Below are 24,681 nucleotides of genomic sequence, written 5' to 3' on the forward strand. Positions count from 1 at the left end.
CTGTGTCTCTCTCTGTCGAATGGATAAATAAAATTAAAAAAAAAAAGAAACAAGTCCTTTGTAAAGACTCCTATTTTTCGATTTTGTTACGTGACAACTTTTATTCTTTAATTTCTGGTTACCCTTAATTCATAGGTGGCTTCTAACTTGTAGTTTTAAGTTTCTCTGTCCCTATACATTTGTTTAAAGTTTGCGACATGTGAGATTTACTTAAACTCCAAAATTTGAAAAACATTTTAAGTAACCCTTTCCTACAGAGAACACGAGGCCCCCTACGTCACTCCCCGGGTCATCTGCTTTTCAGTTTACAGGATGAGACTTCCTTACAGAGAGGCACCTTGCGCTCCTCAAGATAAGTCGGTGTTAGGATGGGATTCTGTACCCACAGACTAGGATTGGAAGGACGGGTCACTTGCACGCTGAGAGTCACCCCCTTCATGTTGCCATTTTCCTTTGCCTTGCCTTTGGTTCTGAGCAGAAACGATTTTCTCTCGAATTCATTTTCTCCCTGGCTTCGATATTTCGTTGTAATAGGAGCCTATCTGAAGTTGTAAGTAGAGATTTTAGAGAGGTATGAGGGGCCTGTTTGGCAAAAATGGAAGTAGTGGAAAGCAGGCTTAAAGGGCTATGAGTAAAAGGTCGTTTGCAGACTTTTGCTTCTGCTGGCAATTGGGCCCGTGTGTAAGCAGATTTGACTACCGCAGGATAATTTAATGGCTGGGTGTATTCTTTTTCTGTCTTCACTGTTGTTCCCAGTTAGTGGTGGGCAGTGAAAAGGGATGATCTGGTTCACTGAATTTCTGGCTTTTGATGAAGTCCGGGTGGCCAGACAGAGGCAAAATGGACTCTAAATGGTTTCATTGCCTGTCAATGGGATGAGTCAGACTTTGAAGTAGAAAAGTGAAACTCAGGGCTTCCCTTGACTAACATACTTAGTATTAAATTAAGAATGAATTAGCCTCCTTGAGGTCATCTAGGTTCACTCTTTGTGCCCTCAGATTGTCCTGTGGTCAAAAAACCCGATGAATCAGTGAAGCTCTTTGACCTGCCGTTTACAACCCTCCTCTAAAGTGAGGAAAACCGGAAATTATCTTGAACAATGAAACACTGCCTATCTCTTTAGGTGGAATGTGCTGGGTTTTCCTCGGTGAAATTTTAATGAGGGAGACAGGGAAGAGTGAGGGTGACTCCTCTATAAGTAATTCATTCAGATTTAGCTCTTCTGAGACCATGGTCCACTTTTTTATGTTTCACTTCTGTTTCTTTGCTTTATCTTTCTTTACCAACCTTCGCTTGGTTTGAAGAAATTGGTAGGCCACTTCTCTGTTGCCACACGGCCTCCGCAGCACGCAGCAGTGGGCATTCATGGCTCCCACATCTGGTATCGGGCGCTCTTGGCCGGCTGCTGGCTGACCTAGGCTGCCCCCGGGGGGGCAGCCATGCTGACTCAGTGCTGCCTCCCCTGTTGCTCCTTTTCCTCCTGGAGGGTAGCCCAGAAATGCTCTTTTCATGCCAAAGGTGGAAACACAAAGGAGCAAGCAGAATTATACAAGGTCCTTTGAGGCCTAGGCTCCAAGCGGGTACACCATGGCTTCTGCCTCAGCAAGTCACCTGGAGCAGGGAGATATACTCTTAGTTTGGGAGGCAGGGGGGGACTCCAAACTCACATGACAAAAGGCATGAATGGAAGAAGGAGAGAAGAATGGGAGCCCTTAATACCATTGTCTACCACAATGGGGTCAAAGACACCTGCTCAGAGCTAAAATTAAATGAGATGTTCCTTCTGTGTAATTTATCTTTTTCAGAAATCCAGAACCTATGGCTCTCTTTTCAGTCTTTCAGACAACATTCCTCTTGGCATTGCTGTCCTTGAGAACTTACCAGAGTGAAGGTGAGTAGTGGGAAGAACAGTAAAGAAAAAAAAATCACACAGAGGGAAAAAAACAAGGTGATTGGTGCTTTGGAGGAAAGTTGCACAAGTCTTTTCTTTGGAAATTACTTGGAATTGGTGAGTAGCAATGGCTTCCTTAGTTTTGACTTCTTGATAGCTCATTGTAATAAAGCCACACCTTAGCTCTCGTTCCCTGGCCAGTGCCCTGGTCATCAGGGCAACGGTGAGTGGATCTAATCCCGCAGAACTTCGTGGTAGATATGTTGTGAGTGGCCGTCTCCAGAGGAGTGCGGTCTGCACCTTGCCATGTAGGGTTGAGGAATACCAGACCAGAGTTGGCCACTAGGTTTGAACAAGTTGTGAGGTCCTTCAACGACATTCATTGAGAAGTGATTTGCTCTAAGACAATATGCTAAGTACTGAAATGCTGTTTATGGAAAAAAGAAATAGTATTTGTCACTTAGCTACTCTCCCAGTGAGGGTATTTTTCAATAAGTCATCTTTGTAAATAGTTTCAATAAGAACACTTGTAAAATGTTTATAATGACTTTGTGTATTACTTTGAACCAGTCTGAAGGTACTCAGGCTTGAGTCTATTGGTTTATAAAGTTTGTGTTGCTTTCACCTGTGTTTAACAAAGCTTTACATTTTCTTCATTCTGTGTTGATTCTTTGCTGTACTTCCTTTGTAACAGAGAGTGTGGGCATATGCTCTCATAATTCTTCTCACAATTCCTTTCCATGGATTCATGAAAGTGATGTTTACAAGAAATACCCATAAATTTTTCTGCTCCCCTTAAAACTGTGTGAAAAGATACTTGGAAATAAAAAGGAGATTTTGTTCTGTCAATAGCTCAGTTCTCTGCCTGCTGTTCTTTAAGTCTGGGTCTGTTTCTTTTAGGTTCCAGGCACATGAGATGATGCTACTTTTTTGGCTTCTTAAAATTTGTAGTTTGTTGATAACCTTCCATAATCTGGAGCTGAAAGATGGGAATTAGGACTTCTCATCTGTAGTGTGTGTACCCCCCACCCTATCTATCTTACTTGCTAAACATGACCCAGCTGGGCTGAGGGGGTGGTCCGTACCATAGGAAGGTTAGGTCCAGCTAGAGCCCCTGATTCTCAGACCCATGCCCCCAGCTCCAGGCTCTCCAGAAGATCCTAGGCATTACTGCCAAGCTTTTAGCACAGCTCACTTCCCTAGTAAAGTCTCATTATCTGACCCAATGACGATTGATTGACTGTGTACCTTCTACGTACAAGACACTCTGTTCTCAGAAGTTCCAGTGAAGAATATACCCATTCAGCTTCTTTCATTTAGATCAGACATCCATTACCTGCTTCTCTCTCTACCAGTCTTTGTTTTTGCTTCCAGTTTTCTCAGCTAAGCATGGCTGCTTTGCCAAGTAATCCTGTCTTTGTCCTCATACCACTTGGATCTCTTGTGTCAATGTTTGCTGTATCTGCCAAATACCTGCTAAACCTCCACTCAAAAGAGTGGGCCCCTCACCTGATGACCCAGCCAGGCTCAGGGCTGAGACTCAGATTCAGATGTCCTGGCTTCTCCCAACCAATGAGACAGAGTCCAGACTCACTTTCAGTTAGTGCTGGGCTCATATCTGCTTTCGTCAGAGATCGTGACTATAGCATTTGGTTGTGTTTTCTTCCGTTTTCTTGTGTAAGTACATGCAGACCAAGACAGAGATGTAAATAGGCAGATTTTTTTATAGAAGTGAAAGTATACTTATATATACTGGGAATATTTATACTGTATATATACCTATTTATATATAGTTTAAAGTATGTATGTTGTATATAGTGTAAATATATATACTGGGAAATTATACTATAATATGTAAATATAAAACTATATGCAGGTGAAGTATGTATATTTTAGTATGTATACTTTAATATATACTTTTTAAAACAATACAACATATGGTGAAGGTTTTTACCTTTGATCTCAAATGTTCTTTTAGAAATAACATTCTATTTAATGGCTGTGTGATGTCCCAACTTATAAATGAACTGCAGTTTATTTTTTTAAGTAGTGTTGGGGCCAGACAGAGAGCCTGGGTGAGGAAAGTGGGAAGAGAGTCTGTGATTAAACCCCGGGCTGTCTGATCACCCACTCCTCCCTATAAAAAGAGAGCTGGGCCAGGGCCAAGAACCCGGGGTTCTGGTCTAGTTGTGTGCACTTGGGAAAGTCACTTCCTTTTTTTTAAACTCCGTTTCCTCATCTGAAAACTAATGGGGTTGGACTTAAGAATCTGTGAGGTCCCTTAATCTCTCTGACTTTACCTTGACATTTCTCACTATTTCCCAAGGAAGTCCTCAAAGGAAGTCCTTTGCTTTTGACCAAATTATTTCTGAGTGATGTCTCTCCCAACTACCTGAGTCACTCAACACTCGCTGATAGCATACATCAATACAGAATTCCTCTTTTACCTAAAGCATCACACGGTAGCTTTCCCGAGCTTCCAAAAATAAAGTCGATTCTGGTAGTTGACTCATTCATTTAGCAAGCAGTCACTGGGTGTCTACACTGTGACAGGTGTGTTATTGGACTTGGTTTCATCCTTGTTTAGCTCACAGTCCTCCGGGAGACAAACCCAGACCAGGCTATTACAACACGCTGTGATCAGTGCTCAAACAGAGCTTAGAAAAGCAGCCCTGGGGAGAAGAGAATGCGAAGGATGAGGAGAGATGTTAGTGAGCTATTGCTTGTCGTGTTCTTGAGAACTTGGGGAGATCTGGGTCCGTGTAATTTGAGGTCAACATCTGCTGTGGGGAAGTGGTTGTGCCAAGTGCTGGGGACAAGAGTCCTTTCAGAGTTGTCTCTGCCTCAGCCTCTGCCCTCCAGGAAGTTTTTCATCTAGACTGTGAGACCGAGAGCGTCAAATTACTATCTAGACAAAATGGAATGAGGGCAAGGAGAGCTGGGATGATTTTGCAGGCACTTGGCCTTCTCTGTGCTATTGGTTCTCATTAGTTATTAAAAACATTTCCTTCTATTCCATAAAGGATCTGCTCTTTCATTTCCCTAAACCTCCTTTAGTTAACTTACATCTTAGGCTTGGAAGACTCACCCAAACCTCCTGACTGGTTTAAGGAGAGGATGAATAATGGCTATTGTCTTTAACCAAAGAGTTGAGAAATTTTATTCACAAAGGAGAAGAAAAATCTCTAACCAAATAATAATAGAAAGTGACTACCATGTTTTGGGCTTTGAGTGTTCAGAAATTCCAACTTCATTTAACTTTGTATGAATGGTGTCTGATAAATGATTCACTCTGCCAAAGCGCATTAAGAATCAGAATGCCAAAAAAAAAAAAAAACAGGACTCAGTATGCCAATTGATTAAGTTTCAGTGGGAAATAAAACTGGAAAAATAACTGGTCCTCAGCCTTTTGGTGCAAATTGACCCCGAAAACTAAATTATGCATTTTGAAGTATCATCACAGTGGAGTGCACCAGGTAGCTTAGAAGACTATTTCTTATAAAATCTAGCATATCATAGGGTTCTGAAAGTAATGCATTGTTTCTGAAGAACATTTACAAAATACAGAAAAGTATAAGAAAAGTATAAAAGTATAAAAAAGTATTTAAAAAAGTATAAAAAAACTCAGCCTCGCCATCCAGAAATAATGAGTAGTAACGTTACAGTTTTACTTCCCTTTATAGCTTTCTTAAAAATAACCTAAGTACTTTAAAAAATATAAAATGGAATGCACAGTCTAGTGTGGTTTGTTTTTTTTTTTAAGTGTATGGAAAAGGTCGAGAAAAACATGTGATTTAAACTTGGCAATGGAGAGAGAATGAGTTGGTAGGATGATGGGTTCTCAATTTCTGTATCATTTGAACATTTTGATCATGATCACGTATATGTAAAAAAATTTTTTATTGAGGGGAAATTCACATAACATAAAATTAATCATTTTATGATTAAAATGAACAAATCAATGACATTTGGTACATTCAGAATATGCAACCAGCACTTCTGTGTACTTCCAAAGCATTTTTATCACCCCAAAAGGAAACCCTGTAATCATGAAGCACTTCCTCCCAATTGTTCCTCTCCTCAGCCCCCAGCAATCACCAATCTTCTTTATCCCTCTATGGATTTACCTATTCTGAGCCCCTGTGTCTCTCCAGCTGGGGTCCTTCCTTGAGCTAAGAACATCATCACAATTATTTTATTTCACACTAAGTGCCTTGCTGGTCTCATCCACAGACTTCAGTAAATTCTCGCCAGAGGTCTTTTAAGTTTAGTGCATTGAGATATAAGCAATCATGTCTAGAGATAGGGTATGCTCCCACTTTATAGTTACTTAGTAAACTATGCAATATTGACTTTTAAGCAGAAAACTCATTTTCGATTTCTAGAAATATGAAGTTTATAGCCAAGAGTCCTCTTTATATAGCCTTACTAGAAATTTCTAAACCAGTTAGATCATCCAATAAAGTATCCTTTTGTTTTATTTTACTGTTTATCAATTTATTAATAACAACAATACACAGTGTATTGTTGAGCACGTCATTTCATTTATCTAGGCCTTAATTTATCTACCAAGCGATTTCTGAATTCCCTTGCAGACTTCCAAGATGTCTAATTCTAAGACGCACATGTGAACATTATTTTCCAAAACTAAACAGTGGTGATATTGACCAGTTTATTATCTGTGACTATTCAATTGTGTTCCTATTAAATGTTATTTCGTATCTTGTTTTTGGTCTTTCAGTCTTGTCTGAACCTTTGCCATGGGCCCCTGAATCCCTGAAAGTTTTTATCAATTCTACACATCAGTGTTTGCATTTACAGTGGAGTGTCCCCAACCTTGCTCATCATCAGGAATTAAAAATGGTTTTTCAGATAGAAATCAGTAGAATTAAAACATCGAATGTCATCTGGGTGGTAAGTATTTTTTTTTTTTTTTTTTTGGCTCAACATTTAAAAATCCTTTTCTGACACCATGATTTTTCTTTTATAACATCCACAAAAATCCCAATATAGAAACATTTTAGCAACTCAAAATGGTTTTCCAAAACAATTACATTTCTGTGTTTTTATGGGACCAAGTAACATGACAGCTTTGGTTCAGTAGGTTGGATGAGATGTGTTAAGGAAATAGATCATTTCCTCATTTCTGCTCTATCCCCTAAGCAGGCTACTGGGCCTGTCCTTGAGTCCTAGATTCCCAAAATCCATGAACACCAACCTTATTTTTTCTCTTCCCTCTTTCTTCCCTGTCCACCAGACATTTTCCTAATAAATAAGATGTAATTGTTTGGCAACATTCTTCTTGCTGGTGTGGCTTCCTGTCCGTTTCTTACCTTGTGTTTCATACCGTGCTGAAATACAAGGAAGGTTGCGTCTAAGCACCGTGGGTTCTGTCCAGAAAAGAGGTTCTTCCTGGCCCCACCATGGTGGGGAGTAAATTAAGATGTCCTTTGCTGCCTCATTGTGGCTTTTTCTACAGCAAATTAAATAATGAAAATCCTTCATTTCCCAATCATTTTGCCTTTGAATTCTTCAGGATAGATTTTTCACTTGTCTTGGTTCAAACCACGGTTGTGTCCATTTAGTTGATGCTTCTCCATCTCGTGCATTGAGACACTGTGGTGGTTTCTTTCAATTTCCATCTTATGGTCTGGGGAACCTTAATAATCCACCCACACATCATGTTCATTCATTATCACGGGATGTTGAAGGACAACACTGTGGAATGTTTTCTCATTGAAGGGGAACAGAGAATTTGTCTGGCGTGAAGGGAAATGTGGGGATGTGTCACTGCTGGGGACCTCCATTTGTTCAACCAAAGACCACTTTTCTCTCAGGCACTGGAAGCGTGGGCACAGGGATTCAGGATGGTTAGTTCCTTTAGTAAAGTATAAATGCTACTCATTTTGAAGCCTCTAGTTACTTTCCATATTCATGATTGCATTTGAGATCTGAGTGAGAGGCCTAAAGTAAGTATAACTCTGACTCTGTCAATTTAGGATTGATGCCAGATCTACCACTCCACTCAGCCAAGAGTCGTTTCCCGCAGTGAGAGTTGTTTAGTGTTCTGATTTTAAGCAATAGCATTGCTCATGTACAGCTGTTCACTTCCCACCAGCAGCACATCTACCCACTACTGGAACTCATACTAATCATTTTGTACTTACATATTTTTTTTTTTTAAGAGAAGAGACAGAGAGAGTACATGCAAGTGAGCAGGGCTGGGGCAGAGGGAGAGAGAGAATCCCAAGCAGACTACATGCCCAGTGTGGGGCCTGATGCAGGGCTCGATCTCAGGACCCTGAGATCATGACCTGAGCTGAAATCAAGAGTCGGACGCTTAACCGACTGAGCCACCCAGGTGCCCCCATATTTTGATATTTTTGATGGATGCACTCACTGGTTGTTGATTTGGACCCAATAAAATATTGCACAAAGGTCATATTGAGGCTAGTTGTCTAAGAAAAAGAAGTTTGAGAAAAATGCTGGAAGAATTCATGAAAAACTAGTACTTAACACCATTAGCAGAAGTAACGCTAACCCTAGACCAAGTGGATCCCATTGTTTATTTTTCTAACAGGCAGTTGTTCGTATCTGTTTTCACCTTTGATTCGTGTAAGAGTTCTTTTTTCAGGGTGGAGCAGCTTGGGAAACCTGCTTCTGTAACCTACTAAGGCTCGAGATCTTTGAGACTAGAGTTTTGCCTTGTCCAGTGTATTGTCCCCATATCACCTGGCCCAGCCTGACTGGGGAGAGGAGAAACTCAAGGCACAGAGAGGTGGGTTGTGCTAGTCAAGGTTGCCAACCAGGACGGTATCCTCCTTCACCCACATGCCCAGACAGGGGTGACGGCCACAGGTCATCAGTGGCCATGCCTCCCAGAACAGATGATACCATGAGAAGCCCTTGTCTGACCCTCCCAGACATAAAGTCAAGGAGAGAAGTGGGATCCCCCTCCAGTTAAGGGGAAGAAAGCCAGCCAAGGGGGACTGCTTCTGTCTAGAGCACAATGTCCCTGTCACAAGGCAGTTCCCCGTAATGCAAGGTTGACAGCACACTTTCATGCATGCTGAGAAGGGGCAGCTTTCAGGACTCCTGCCTCAGATGATCATGTGCCTAAACAAGCCAAGGAGGAGCATCCTGGTCCAAGTGCTTGCAGCCAGGCTGGGGACCCTGAGCCACCTCCCAGACGGCACGGGCCACGCAGAGGCCTGCTGGTAGCCCCCCGCCTGCCCGCCTGCCCGCCTGCCCGCACCACATGGCCTCACCTGGGCCCGGTTCTGCCCTCGGCCTGTCCAGCCACTTGCTTCCTCATCCTGTTCATGGCCAGAGGAGGCAGAGTGGAGTAATATCTCAGGCCCGGAAGGAGGCCAGGAGCCGAGTCTGCCAGGGATCTGTGCTCGCCTCAGGAACGAATCAGTGACCTCACTTGGACTTCTGTAGAGATGGATGTGCCAACTTCTTGTGACTTACTAGTGTCTGCCAAATGAAACTTGCCACTTCAGTGAATGAAAACAGCCCAAACATAATTCATCACATTAAAAAAAAATCACTGAATTGATGCATTCAAGGGAAGTTTTATCTCCTCCATGACAAGGCTGTGAACAGCACAAAGCACAAGTTTGTGGTTAGACAGAAAACACACAAGTAGTGTCTGAGAAAAATAGAGCCCGCTGCCTATTAATGAACTGATGGAATCACTGAGCACATAGTTTGAGACTGGGAGCCTGGGTGCAGCCATTATTCAAGGCGTAGGTCTGTCAGTGCTGAGCAGGAATGAGGAGATACAACACACAGACAGTGTCCCAAATGTGGGACGTGCAATGCTGGTTGCTGACAAGGTGTTGTGGGGTTGCGATAAGGTTGGACCTTCTCCAGCAACTTAAGAAGAAGCACTGTTTGAGCCAAAATAAGAAAGAGGATTAGAAGCTACTTTAGAAGGGAGGGTGGAGAAGAATATTCTGGGAAGAGCCCACGGATGTGAGCTGAGGCCCCGAGGGAAGGGCTGTGAGCTCCCAGGCCTGAAAGTCTGGAGTACAGAGAGGCAGGCATGGCCCCAGGATGGACCACACAGGACGCCGGAGGTCATGCTCAGTTTTCTGTTTTATCCTGAGAGCCATAAAAAGAAGAGGAAGGACAGGATCTGGTTGGAAGTGTTTGAAAAGTCCACTCTGGCTCACAGTGGAGAACAGGTGGGGAAGTTGGAGAAGGCAAATCATTACCAATATGAAGGGGGCTAAGGGGCGGGTCCAGTGGAGAGGGGCCCGGAGTGGCTGGTGACACTGGGGATGACAAAAGTGGCTAAATTCCAGAGAGATGCAAGAGGTAAAACCCAGATTGTGGCTTGTTGACAGTAAGGTCGCCATTATTGATATAGTTTCTGGGTTGGTTGGTTGGTTGGTTTGTTGGTATTTCTGCCCCCAGCGGTGCAGGCAGAAAGCAAGTGTCCTGGAGGGGCCCACCAAGGAGCCTGAGTGCCTGGAGCCAGGCAGGACGTGAAGAAGAATGAAGCCCAGTCCCTGTTCTTTTGGGGCCATGCTCCAGCCAGGGACACACCCCAACCACAGATGAAATGCCAACGACTACGCCCAGTGTGCAGGAGGCGGAGATGGGTGTGGCCTGGACGAATTCCCAGTGCAGAGGAAGTGTGGGGACACTAAGCCAGGGACACTGTGTGAGTCAACACTGAGGTGTAAAGGCGTAAAGCTATTCCCCAAGTGCAAGGTAGACCACTGTGTCCAGAGAGGAGATTGCTGTGAGTGAGAGGTGGGTTGGAGTCAGAATGTAGATGGCTGACAGGGTAAGGTGTAAAGGAGCCATTGAAACCTACTGAATTCGAGAAAGAAAATACCAGAACTTTAGAAAGATCAAGATGAAAGGCTGTGTGGAAGGGTGCCTGGGTGGCTCAGTCGATTAAGCATCCGACTCTTGATTTAGGCTCGGGTCATGATCTCATGGTCGTGAGATCGAGCCCCAGGTCGGGCTCCACACTGAGCATGGAGCCTGCTTAAGATTCTCTCTCTCCTTCTGCCCCTCCCCTACTTACACGCTCTGTCCTTCTCTCTCTCTAAAGTAAATCTTAAAAAAAAAAAAAAAAAATGCTGTGAGGGAAGACCAGTTGCAGTTCAACTTGGACAAGCTTCCCAAGAGCACAGTGTAAGACGTTCTTGTGTGCTTGACCTCTTTTGGGACTATAGATTCTTTTTTTTTTTTTTTTTTTTTAAAGATTTTATTTATTTATTTGACAGAGACAGAGACAGCGAGAGCAGGAACACAAGCAGGAGGAGTGGGAGAGGGAGAAGCAGGCTTCCTGCTGAGGAGGGAGCCCGATGTGGGACTCGATCCCAGGACTCTGGGATCATGACCTGAGCCGAAGGCAGCCGCTTAACAACTGAGCCACCCAGGCGCCCTGGGACTATAGATTCTAACAGGTGGAGCTCAAAGAAGAGAATATGGCCCCTTGGCCACCATATCTGCAAAGATAAGAGACCAGACCAAACCAAACAGAAAACAAAGCACAAGGGCCTCATGGAATCCTTCTACTGGCTTCTGAGAGCCACCGGTCCTCCTGGGTACCATGAAGGACTGCCCTCTCTACTGAGATTTGACCAACTTGATCTGACCATGGCTAAAAATGATTATTAAGAAAATACTCCTCAGTCTTGCTTATTTTTAAAGAATGACTCAATTAATTATCTAGTTTGCAGAAATTTTCTTAGCAGGCTCTGTGTGACGAGTCCTGTGCCTACCTTCTGACTCTGATTTCTTCCCCCCAAGACTTGAGTAGCTTCAGTTTTCTCTCACTTGCTCCCCACGAGCCCCCTGGAATCAGAGAGCCGTAGGGGTGGGAGATGAGCTTTCAAAAGGCAGGAGGCTGTGGCGGGTCCTGCTGCGACATCAAACCGGGGGGAACTGGCTGGTTAGGGATGCACTGCACTTGCTCATATTTGGGAGCTGCAGTGGGCTCCCAGGTGTGTGTGCTTTGGGGTAACTCTAGTCAAGCCATTTTCCAGGATGGCATGGCTCCATGTTTCCAAGTTTTTCTCTTTCTTTCTAGGAGAACTATAGCACCACTGTGAAGTGGAACCAAGTTCTGCACTGGAGCTGGGAATCCGAGCTCCCCTTGGAATGTGCGAAACATTTTATAAGAATGAGGAGTGCGGAGGATGATGCCAAGACCCCCCAGCAGAGTTTCTGGAGCAATTGGAGCTCGTGGGAGGAAGTAGATGGTAAGAAGGGAGGTGATAAAAGAGTTAAAAGGTTGAATATTTAATATTATTTGGGGATCAATAGTCAAATCGTAGAAGTCTCTTTTGAGGAGACTGAGTAGAAACCGACATTATTTTTCTTTGTCTTCCCTGGGAACTAAAAAGTATGGGTGTGAAACTTGCCACCAGGAGATAGACGTCTATGGTTTTGCCTCAGAATTTATTCTTAGAGACAATACGCAAATTCAGACCATTTTGTATTTATTTTCCAAACAGGGGACCTGTGTTTATTATAGAATGCTAAGAGAACAAAGCAGGACATAAATTGTACATATGTTTTTATTAGAATAAGACAAAATGTGTCTTCATCTAGGGCAGAGGTTAGGAAGCTTTTGTGTAAAGGGCAAGATAGGAAATATTTTAGGCCCTACAGACCCTATTGGTCTCAGTCATGACTGTTCAGCTCTGCCATTGTAACAGGAAAGCAGTCCTAAGCAATATGTAAACTAATGAGAATTGTTGTGTTCTAATAAAACTTTATTTACAAAAACAGATGGCAAGCTAGAATTGGTCCCCGGGCCATAGCCTGCCAATCCCTAATGTAGAGAGAAGGGGTGAAATACGGAAAAACGAAATCAAGTCTTCATTTGAGTAATGAGATTATGGATAAATATGTTTTACGTATCTCTTAATTTCAATAATTTAATTTTGTTATAATTAAAATCTAGAGTGGATTTTGCCACAGTTTATTATGCTTCATTTAAACTATAGGCTGGCTCTAAAGCAATGGCATTTGGCTCTCTCAGTTTATATACCCTGCCAGATAATTGGAAATTCCTGCCAATAGAACCATTCCTTTGTTAAGTGTTTATACACATCGATTAAGTAAAACTGATAGCACATTAACCCATGAGTAGCCTAGTGATTAGTTTAATACTGCCAATAGAATTAAATCTGCATTTTGGTCATGTTCTAAGCACTCTACATATTAATTTAGCCCTCAAATCAGCCCTTTGAAATATGTATTATTCTTGTCCCCACTTCACAGATGAGGAAACTGAGGTACAGCTAGCTTAAAGAACCCATGCAAAGTCATCAAGCCACTAAGGGGTAGAGCCGGAATTCTAGCCCGGACCAACCTGGCTCCAGAGGGCCCCCCTCTTCACATTACATCCTACTGCTGACAGAAGAACACACAGGGAAAAAAAACAGAGACTGAAAAGACAGTAAGAGAGAGAACAACATTATAAACAGCTTTGATAAAATGGACTAGATTTCTCAAATCTATAACCTCCAAACTAACTCAATAATGAATGGAAAACCTGACTTTTATTCCTGGCCCCCAAACACTGGTTCTCAGCCATGGTTGCACATTAGAATCACCTGGGACCTTTAAAAAAGCCCCCCTGCCCAGGCCACACAGCAGGGGTGACGTCGGGGGGTGGGTGGCAGTTTCGGTGACCACGGCCGGCTGAATGAGCAGGAGCAATGCAGCCGAGGAGTAAGAGCAGGCCGCTCCTTCAGGGAGGCCCACGGTGGAGGAGCTCGTCCCCAGGGGGCGGGAGGGAGGCTTGGGGAGGGCGGTGAGTTGGCCTGAAATGGGAGACCCCTGAGGATTTTTATACACTGACGGTCATACAGAAGGAGAGACGAGAGAAAAGGAGATATTTGAGTGACTGGCATTTCCGAGAAGGTGGGCAGAGATATGGTCAATAGTACAGTTTAAAGATTAAGAGGGACGCGTGGGGGCGCCTGGCCGGCTCAGCGGGTTGAACGTCCGAATCTTGCTTTCAGCTCAGGTCATGATCTCAGGGTTGTGGGATCGAGTCCCGAGTGGGGCTCTGCACTCAGCGCAGAGTCTGCTTGTGATTCTCTCTCTCCCTCTCCCTCTGCCCCTCCTGCTCACGTTCTTTCTCTCTCTCTCTCTCTAAAATAAATAATTAATTAATTAATTTAAAAAACCCTTAAAAAGTGGGGGAGTGGAGGGGACACGTGGCTGTGCAGATAGGCAGACCTGGCCGGTGGGAATGTGGCTTTGCCACCTGCTGGGTGAGTGAACTTGGGCTCAGTCAGTCCTACCTGTGTGGGTGACGTCAGGTGGAAAGAGATAACGCAGAGCCTCCGTCGGGACTGCGGCCCGTAGAGAGCAGCTGTCGCTGTGTCGTAAGCAAAGGAGTAGTGACGCCTAATCCCAGGGTGACAGGACGCCCTGTCTTTGCAGTAAGAGCCCCAGCAGCATTTCGCCTAACAATAGGAGCCCTTACAGGAAGGCGTGTTTGCGCAGGCACCGAACTTTATAGGTTTGCCTAGAAATTTAGACTCCTCTTTTCCCCAGCAGGTAGAAGAGGCTGAAACTATCGTTGAGAGGGAGACCAGAGGGGCTGGTTTGAAATTTGAGTGAAGTTCTGACTGAGCTGTCTTTTTGTCTTTTTTTAGTAAAGAATTCTCTTGGACACGACCCATTGTTCGTTTTCCCTAAAGATAAGCTGGTGGAGGAAGGCTCCAATGTCACCATTTGTTACGTTTCCAGGAGCCAGCAAAGTAACATATCCTGTTATTTGGAAGGCGTGCAGATGCAGGGAGAACAGCTCGAGCCAAACGTCTCCGTGTTCAACTTGAATCATGTTGCTTTCATTAGGGAAACTGGGACAAACATCTACTGTAAGGGGGACCAAGGAGACAGTATAAAGGGCATCGTTCTCTTTGTGTCAAGTAAGTGTGCACATGCTCTGTGCTCTTCTCTTCTCGTTTCCTAGAATAGATGGAATTTCCTTTCCCAGAAGACAAGTAAACATTTCCATCCATGGTCTGGATGTTGTTTTGTCTCCTGAGTCTTCTAGGAGAGACTCTGGAAGAGATACCCTGAAGCAATACTTGCAGGATTTCCTGTTGTTGTCTTGTCCTTATTGACAATTTTATTCCTAGAAACCAAGGTTATTAAAGGGGAGAAAGTTCGGGTCATTTCCTGGACCACTGGGAAGGGCCCTGTCTCGCCTCAGCCCTGCTGGCAGGACTGCAAGATGGCAGAGCGGGGGGTGAGGGAGAGATGGCAGAGCAGGGGTGGGGGGGGGGGGGGGGGGGGGGAGAGATGGCAGGGCGGCCGACCCCAGGGAGGCAGCCAGTGTTGTGCCCAGAAGACCTGGGTTCGAATCTCCTTCCCGTGCCGGGCGTGCCAACTTGGCCAAGTTTCCCGGCCTCTCCGAGCCCGTTTCCTTCTCTGTGAAGCGGGCCGGGGACTGGCTGTTTGAGGGTGAATGAACAGCGACAGGCCTGGCCCCGACCCCGGCGCCGCACACGCTAGCAGTCCAGCAAATGGATCCCCGCTCTGAAGTGGGCGAGGAAAACGTCAGGTGCCCCGGTGGCTGGCGACAGGGGAGGGGGAACGTTTTACCTTTTACGGAGGACTGTGTGCCCGTGCCCAGGGCCCTCCTGCGTGTGGTCAGGAGACCTGCCTTCCCCTGCACTGCAGGTAGGGCAACATCTGAGCCTGCTCCCTCCTGTCGCTCCTGCTTCTCGGCCCGAGGCGGGCTCCGGGCCCCCGCACCCTGCCGCCGCTGGGCCCCGGGCGTGGCCTCTGGGAGCCGCGGGGACGCCGAGGGCTCGGCGGTGCTGCACGTTCTTGGAACTCTCAGCGCCCTGCTGCCCAGCTCAGCAGTCCCCCAGTTCAGACTTCCTGGCATCCCAAGCCGAATGGCCCCGAGGCTGGCTGCGAGCCCCAGCTTCCATGCTGAAACAGCGGGCAACACTGACGTCGTTCGTTTGTTCATTCATTCATTCATTCATTCATTCATTCATTCATTGTTCCGCTCACTCGTCTGACAGTCAGAGATAGGTGTTGAGTGCCCCCTAGCAGGCCCTGGGGGTACAACTCCCGGGACACACTGCAGACCACGCACAGCTCCCGCCACCCGGCAGGTGAGGCCTCAGAAAAGAACAAGGGAAGGGAAAAGGGATGAGGTGCCTGAACTGTGACTTTCTGGTGGTGCGGGTGTGATGTTTTTATCATTCAGAGGGACTCTGTGGCCTCAGACCCAAAAGGAGCTTCCCGTTTTCCTTGTCTTTCAATAAAGGGATTTAACTAGGTCTTTCGTCTGTTTTTTTCTTTGTATGGACAGAAGTCCTTGAGGAGCCCAAGGAATTTTCTTGTGAAACCCAGGACCTCACGACGCTGAACTGTACTTGGGATCCCGGGAGTGACACTGGCTTGCTCAAACAGCTTTCCCAAAGCTATACTTTATTTGAATCGTAAGTTAGCTCCGGTTGCCTTCTTGGCAGATTCCTCCTTGTTTAAGGCGCTGGTGACGACAACGAGAGCCGCATTTAGAGGCTGGGGAAAATGTGAACAGATAGTTTACAACCACCCGGCCAGAGTCAGGAGGAAACCTCCCCGTGGTCGCAGCTGTACACTGTACAATACTTTCCACCTGAGTTTTGTGAAAAAACGTCACATAAAAATGATAAGAAAGGGGCGCCTGGGTGGCTCAGTTGGTTAAGCGACTGCCTTCAGCTCAGGTCATGATCCTGGAGTCCCAGGATCGAGTCCCACATCGGGCTCCCTGCTCAGCAGGGGGTCTGCTTCTCCCTCTGATCCTCTTCCCTCTCGTGCTCTCTGTCTCTCATTCTCTCTCTCTCAAATAAATAAATAAAATCTTTAAAAAAAAAAAAAAGAAATTAAAAAAAAAAAAAAATGATAAGAAAGCCCGTTAATGGTGAATCTTGATGTGAACATGGTTACATCTGGTGATCTGGGTCTACCTAATTTCTGACTTTTTAAGAATATTTAAAATAAGGAGTAGTCTCACCCCCTCCCACGTTGGTGGAGGGGCGCAGTCAGTGATTCATCGTAGTTACACATTTCACCACAGAAATCGAAACTGTTGCAACAATATTTTCAGTACGGCATTTGTTGATGACGGGGGATCGACGCCATCATGTGGCACGTAGTTAGAAAGCCACTGAGTGTGCCCTGAGTGTAGGGATACATCTCTGCGTTGACAGTGTAAACCCTGAAACTGTTGTTTTGTGTTTTATTTTTTTTAAGATTCTCCGGGAAAAAGACACTTTGTAAACACAAAAGCTGGTGTAGTTGGGAAGTAGCTCCAGAGTCCCAAGAAATGTATAACTTCACACTCATGGCTGAAAACTACTTAAGAAAGAGAAGTGTTCACCTTCTTTTTAACCTGACTCATCGAGGTGAGACTAGGGTCAGAGCCCGCTGTGGTTGCGAACTCATTGATGTGTGACACACTGTGTGATCAAGGAAATGTTGTAGATTTTTGCCTAATTCACATCCTAAGTGAAAGTTTTAATATAGGGGCGCCTGGGTGGTTCAGTCCGTTAAGTGTCTGCTTTCAGCTCAGGTCATGATCCAGGGGTCTAGGGCTCCCTGCTCAGCAGAGGGTCTGCTTCTCCCTCTGCCCCTACCCCCTGCTCATGTGTGCATGCGCTTCTTCTTCTCTCTCTCTCTCTCTCCACCTCTCTCAAATAAATCAATCAATCATTTTTTTTAAAGTTTTAATTTATAACTCTCGTTGATGCCACACTTCTCTTCATGGATGCATGCATGGCCCACGGTCCCCTGTTATTTGTTTGTTTTGATAATGTAATAAGCACCTGCATGTTTACTACTCACCTTCAGACTAGAACTCTGAGAGTAACTCACTTCATCTCCCATCCCACAGCCCCCCCACCCTGCTCCTTCTGCCAAGATAATTACAGATTTAAATCTCGAATGTGTGTGTGTATATATAGGTGCATGTATTCTCATTTCTAATGTCATCCTAAAAATACTATGTTTTTATTTTGATTGGTTTTAATGTATATAAAAAGACATCAAGCCATATGTGATAATTTGGTAATTACTGTTTATGTGATATTAAATTACTGATATTGACCCTTCTTATTGAGTATTGTTATAGTCCATTGATTTTCACTGCTGTGAAGTATTTCATTGTGTAAATCTATGGTATTTTGGTCAGGCATCTCCTTTGATGATTTCTCAGGTTGTATCAAGGTTTTTTGCTCTTGGGTACAGTGCTAATATGAGCATTATGGATGTAGGACTGGCCTACATTTGTTTTCTGGAGTGTATACCCCAGAGTGGAATTGGTGAGGACATAGAGAATGTGAATGTGCAACTTTAGACGCAAAGCCAGATAGTTTTCCAAAGGGGCTGTACCGGTCGTACCCCGGCCCTTGAACTCATACAGCCTCTCCACGCTGGTATGGTGGCCCTTTTCATTCTGTCGGTTTCCTGGGTCTACCGTGGTATCTGTGATGGTTTCGATCTACACATCCCTAAAGCTGAATATCTCTTCCTGTGTTTTGACCACATGTTTTCTCTCTTATGAAATGCAGAATCTTTACACATGTTCCCTTTTTCTAGAATGGTCATCTTTCACCTTCTACATTCTTAATTCCTACACATCTTTTAGATTTCAGCTTAATCGCCACTCAGTCAGCCAGATAATGACAGAGGGCCTCCTTCTCTAGCAGGCACTGGGGACGCGGCAGTGAGCAAAACTGGGTAACTGCCCTGTATGAGCTTGTATGTGAGAGTGTGTTGGGGGAGGGGAGGAGAGTGGGGAGTGGACACATACAGTATTTCAAGTACTGATATGTGCTATGGAGAAGGTCAATTCAGGTAATGTGGTAGAGAATGCCAGATGCCGCTTCAGTTAGGATGAGGCAGTTGTAGACTGAGACAGAAGCAGAAAACATCTAGGGGAAGAGCATTTGAAGCAAAAAGAATAGGATTTGAAAAGGTCATCAGATAGGAACAAGCTCTGGGTTGTTTCATAGTGCCCATCCTGTGAGAGAAAGGAGATTGGAGAGTCCTGGTCGGTCGTGCAGTAACTGGAACGAATGGGATGGTCTTAACTGGTTGTCTTAGCAGGTGTTCATCAGGACAGATGAGTGATGTGACTTACGCTACAGGAAAAGATCGCTCAGGCTGGGCTGTCAGGGGCGAGGGTGGAGACAGGGAGATGGTTGGGAGGCTGTTGCAGTCATCAGGCAGAGACTTCGCACCAGATGGCGTGATGAAGTTGGTGGGAAGTGGTCATATTCTTAATTCACTTTGGGATAGAGTTGGTAGGATGGACTTAGGGAAGGCATGTGCGTTATAAGGGGAAGAGGAATTTAGGATGATTCCTAGGGTTTTGGCCTAAACAATTGAGCTAATATTGGAACTATTTCCGGAGTGGGGAGGATATTGGGGAGGAGCAGCTCTGAGTGGGGGCATAGAGTTCTGTTTTAGCCATGTCAAGTTTGAGATGTCCTTTAGATATCTCAATGGAGATGCTGAGGAGACAGTTGCATATAGAGTTTGGAGAGCGTGGAAGAAGTCTGGGAAAGAGCATTAGAATTCTGAGTCATCAGCTTGTGGATAGTGAGATAAAGATGAAGGCTCAGGATAGGGACTTCTAGAACTCCATCTTTTAGGTCAAAAAGGCCTTTTATAACTTCAGTGTGGTCACCCAACTTTCAATGTCACATTTAGTTCTGTGGTTATTGATTCATGTTTGCTCCCTTGTTGTTGCACTCTGAAGGCAGGTCCATGACTGGTTTCGTTTTCTCTCCCAAGTGACAATTTCTCTTTTTATCAGTGTGTTTGGAACATCTGTATTTGACATAATTATTAATATGGCTGGACTCAAGCCTGCCATTTTATTATTTATTTTCCATTTGTTTCCTCTGTTTTTTATTCCTCTGATCTTCCCATACTGCCCCCTTTGGGATTATTTGAATATTTTTTTTAGTATTGCACTTCAATTTATCTACTGACTTTTGCCTACACCTCTTTGTATTCCTGTTTTTTTCCTCTGGAGATTACAATATATTACTAATCTTTCACAGTTTTCTTAGAGTTAATATTTTCCACTTTAAGTAAAATGCAAAAGTTTTATAACCCATATGTCTTCCCTTTACCCTCCAACTGCCTGCACAGCGATACTTCACATTCTGGTCTTCTCCAATTTGCCTGCTGATGTCTACCTTTCAGAGTTCGCAAGTAGAATATTTGAGAACGCTCCATGCACTGTATTGACTGGATTCAGGGAGACAGACAGAATGGGAGGTGCTTACTTTGTCTTTTCAAGACCTGAACCTCATCCAGTCCATTTTTCATTTTAGATATTATATTTTTTGGTTCCAAATTTTCATTTGATTTAAAAAAAATAGTGTCTGTTTTTCTGCTGAGAAGTGTTTCTCTTCTATTCATTTCAAATGTGTTTACTGTTATGACCTGGATCTCTCTTAAAGTCATATGCGTCATCTTGATTGATTGTCTGTTGATTGTCTTTTCCCTTGGAAATTGGTGACATGTTCTGGGTTTTTGTATGTAGAATAATTTGGGGTTGTACCTTTGACATTGTTGATGTTATTTTGTTTAGACTCTGGGTTCTGTTATACTCTCCCCATGAGCCACTTCTCCAAGTTTTGATTCCCCTTCACAATCTGCCTTCTTTTGTTGAATTTTTAAGAATCCTTGGTAGTTTCTTCTTATGTTTTGTTCAGAATTTCTCATATAATTTGGTGAGAGAGAAAACTTTAGTCGGCTTACTCCATCTTGGCTATAAGTCTCATTTCGTTTGCCATTTTTTCAAAAATAAACAAAAAAAAAGACCATTGAATAAATAAATGAAGACATGAACTGCTGTTTGCCAAAGTCTTTTTGGATTTATGCTTGAATTTCTTTTTACTTTGTTTCCCTCTTTTTTTTTTTTTTTTTTTGACAGTGCACCCAATGGCTCCCTTTAGTGTACTGTTTACAGATGTAAGCACCACAAATGCCACCATGACCTGGAAGGTTCACTCCACTGGTAATTATTATACACTGCTGTGCCAGGTTGAACTCTATGGTGAAGGAGAAGTAACACAAGTAAGAATGCTGCTTATTTTTCTATTTTCAAAAATCTCTTTATGTCCTGAACAGAGAGACTAATGAATAAAACCTCTTTAAAATCTTATTTCTGGGAGAGGTGGGCGGGGGCAGGGATAACTGGGTGACGGGCATTAAGGAAGACACTTGATGTAATGAGCACTGGGTGTTATAGGCAACTGATGAATCACTAAATTCTACCTCTGAAACTAATAAAAAATTAATTAATTAACTAATTAATTAAAAATAATAAAATCCTATTTCTGTGGGGGTTCAAATGGTAAGGGTAATCTGTTTAAAAATTAAGGTTCATGAAATTAATCACAAACTTTAGAGTTGGGCAGAGGGCCTTAGAGATTTTCTTTTCCCAAAGAAGAAGTAGTCTTACCTCAAATCAGAATGTACCATGCTATGATTTGACTTTGCTATGAAGTATGCTCATCACTACACCTGTCTTCTCTGTTCCTTCTTCTGCTTCTTTCTTCTTGGTTCCTTTTTTCTTTTCGTTTCTTCTTTTCCTTCCTTCCTCCCTCCCTCCCTCCCTTCCTTTCTTTGAAAAAGCACAACGTTTCCGTCGAGGTGGATGGTGAGCAGCTCTTCAGTGGCCTGGAGCCAGACACAGAGTACAGGGCCCAAGTACGCTGTGCTAATGCCAACCACTTCTGGAAATGGAGTGAATGGACTCATCAGAACTTCACCACAGCAGAAGCTGGTATGTTCAGCTCCCTGCTCTTTAACTCAAGGATCTAAACTGACTCATGGGAGATGGCTTGGTTTCCCTGAGAGCTTTTGATTGTATCCAAAATTAAGTGGAACATATTGCAACAGAGGCTGAATACCATCTTTTTAAAAAGAACTGAATTAAACGCTTAATGACATGTGAATGGGAAGACAAACACCTCAAACATGCATCAATCAGTGTTCTTTCTTTTATACATTTCCTCTCTCATCTTTGATTTTGCCAAAATGGTTTATAAGCTACTGGTATTGCTGGATCCCCATTGGCTCCGGGGCTATGTAAATTAGCGTAGACTTTTAAAATTAAGGACTAGGGACAAACAGTAGTGTCCATGCCAAGGAAAGCACTGATCTCATACCAAACAACTTCAGGCTATGTGTGGACATGTAATGATATTTGGAAACTTAATTTTTATTGATACATTGTTCATTCACCAACAGCGAACCGTTGAGTCCTCTCGATCATTCCTGCAGTGGGACTTTCCTCACCACTGGCTGAAACATGAGTTTTTCTGACAAATCACTAATAACTACAGCTTACAGCTCCAACAGGCCTCCAGAGATGCGCTGGCCCAGCCCTGCTTTCATCTCCTTCCAGTTCAAAACAACAAATTATCATTGCTGCCCAGTTGACAGAGGAGGCGAGTTGCGCCCGTAGATCGGAGAGACCTGCCTGGTCTGCAGAGTGCCTGAGGGGCAGAGACACCAGTCATGACAGTTATGGTGGCTGGCCCTCACTGAGCGCCTCACATGGCTCACAGAGCTCGCTGTGTTTTTCTCTTTGACGCCTCACGGCAGGCAGGAAGCACAATGGGTAATCATCCTCGTTTTGTAGATGAGGACACGGAGGCACACAGGGGATCAGTGATTTCATTGGCCTCGCCAGTAAGTGACAGAGCTGTTGACTGTGACCCCCCACCCAGGGCCCCTGACTCCAGAGCTCCTCTCTTAACCGAACCGGATTCTGTGTGTTCTGTCTCTCCGTGATGTTATTACAGCCTTGAGATCTTGTCCATTCAAGTCCTGGCTCTTTTACTGCCAAAGGAAGGAGTCTATGTATTTACTTTATTCCACCTTCTCTTCGTGTGTGGTAGGCTGGCAGGACTCTTTCTGTTTCTCTTCATGAGGACTGGAGCTGAGGGGTGACGAGGACAGCTCATCCAAGCCTACACGTGGGTTGGTCACTGGTTGTGCTCAGCAGCTTTTTCCTCTCCGTGTCTGGTGTTCCCACCCAACCTCATGCCCCCCCTCCGCTCCCCGGGGCCTCCAGTAATTTTTTTCTAGAGGCATAGACTCCTCAAGAATCCCTGCTGTAGAAAAATTCTGTTCCTGACAGTAATGTGGTATCCTCCTCAGTTGTGTTTTATTAAAGAATTTTTACTTTAATGATACTGCTCTGCTTTTTTTTTTTTCAAATTTATTCCAACATTATAACTAAAATTAAATGCAAAAGGAAAATGGCAGAAGGATAGAGTTTTTAGTAAATTGCATTTCTTTTAGTGCAAAAAATCTGAAAATAATAAATTTTGCTTTGGAAAATAACAAGAGAATGAGATGAAGCTACTGGTGGTGAATCTGTATATGTATATATATATATATATATATAAAAAATATGTATATATGTATTTTACCTCTGACAACACTTTGCTGGATGCTGGAAAGGTCAATGTGTATGTGAATTAGAGCCGTACTGCAGTGTAATCATAGTGAGCAGACAGAAAGGGCACCAGTAGAAATACAGGAGAAACTGTATTGACCCAAATACAGAACACTCTTCTCACAAAGAAAGACTTACAAGCCAGCTGAAGATTTTGCATTGAGCTTAGAGTCCCGTGTCGTTTCTGAGTATTTCAGTAAGTTTTTGATTGATTATTGGCTTCTCCAGTGGATTATTTAGCAAATTGAAATCTGCTTCAATACATTTTTAGAAATATACGGTCATCTTTAAGTTGAGGAGAAAGTGTCAGCAACTAAAAAGGGACTTACTTAAATTTCAATTATTGGGCACAGTAAACTATATTTTTATAAAACAGCTAAATCTTTGTGTTATGTTCCAAAACAATTCTTCTTGCATTGAGATGTTTTGAATCAAATCACAAATCACTTGTCTTACAGTTTGCTGGTGATAAATACAGACTTGTCTAGAACAGTGTAGTCAAGGAATGAGCAGGTGCCCTGAGGGCCCAACAGGCAGGCAGCTTCCCCAGGCAGGCCGGGAGCTGGCAGAGAAAGGAGCATGAGGAGGAGGGGGTGTGGCCTTCCCTGTGGAGGGGATCAAGGAGGGGTGCCCAGGCGAGGGGACTGGTGAGAGGACCAGCCACTGCGAAATCATGAACACACATCAGAGTACCACCAGCCCCTAGGGCTCCCCGTTAGTGCAGCTCCATTGCAACATTCGCAAATGAAGCAAGGAAGTAGCAATGGTCTGCTGCTCCTAGAAATTCAGCAAATGAGAAATTTACCTAACTAACCTCCTACAATTGGTCTAACTGATGAATGATTCCAAAATTTTCTGGTGGCTTCCAGAAGCTCAGGCTTGATGTTCATAAGAGCTTTCAGTTTGAGGCAACAGACCTTTTGTCAAGCACCTACTATGTGCACTTAGTGAGGAGTGAACAGTGTGGCTGGGGACAAGTGGGGAGAAGTCACAGAGAGTGTAAGAGTGAGAAGCAAGCCTCAGGTAGCACAGGTCATCCTCACTTCGTTTGACCCAACTAGAAACAGGTTGTATTGTTCTACATACGTAGTGTGACCCATGATCTTTCCTTTCGTTCATTTCAGCTCCCTCAGAGGCTCCTGACGTCTGGAGAAATGTGAAGTCAGTGCAGGGACATTCTGTTGTGACTTTATTCTGGAAGGTAATATGCACAGATTCCACAAGACGGATTTGCTTGGCACTGTCTTTCAGTGTGACACCGGATGCTGGTGCAGTCTGCGTTGGGGGGTGGGGGATCTTTTTTTTT

The 24,681-nt window shown here is 44.1% G+C and overlaps 1 protein-coding gene across 1 annotated transcript in view; it reads left to right on the forward strand.

Annotated features, from left to right (window-relative positions):
- Positions 1 to 24,681, forward strand: part of OSMR (oncostatin M receptor) — a 49,940-nt gene that overhangs the window by 11,703 nt on the left and 13,556 nt on the right. Inside the window, exons 2-10 of the mRNA XM_032415363.1 lie at positions 1,806 to 1,891; positions 6,633 to 6,805; positions 11,949 to 12,120; positions 14,536 to 14,811; positions 16,215 to 16,344; positions 17,141 to 17,292; positions 20,838 to 20,980; positions 21,542 to 21,692; positions 24,500 to 24,576. Coding sequence (XP_032271254.1) covers positions 1,819 to 1,891; positions 6,633 to 6,805; positions 11,949 to 12,120; positions 14,536 to 14,811; positions 16,215 to 16,344; positions 17,141 to 17,292; positions 20,838 to 20,980; positions 21,542 to 21,692; positions 24,500 to 24,576 — 1,347 coding nt within the window. The 5' untranslated portion in view covers positions 1,806 to 1,818. The remainder of the gene's footprint in view (positions 1 to 1,805; positions 1,892 to 6,632; positions 6,806 to 11,948; positions 12,121 to 14,535; positions 14,812 to 16,214; positions 16,345 to 17,140; positions 17,293 to 20,837; positions 20,981 to 21,541; positions 21,693 to 24,499; positions 24,577 to 24,681) is intronic.

This window comes from Phoca vitulina, unplaced genomic scaffold (genome assembly GCF_004348235.1).
Source record: "Phoca vitulina isolate PV1807 unplaced genomic scaffold, GSC_HSeal_1.0 scaffold17, whole genome shotgun sequence".
NCBI lineage: Eukaryota > Metazoa > Chordata > Mammalia > Carnivora > Phocidae > Phoca > Phoca vitulina.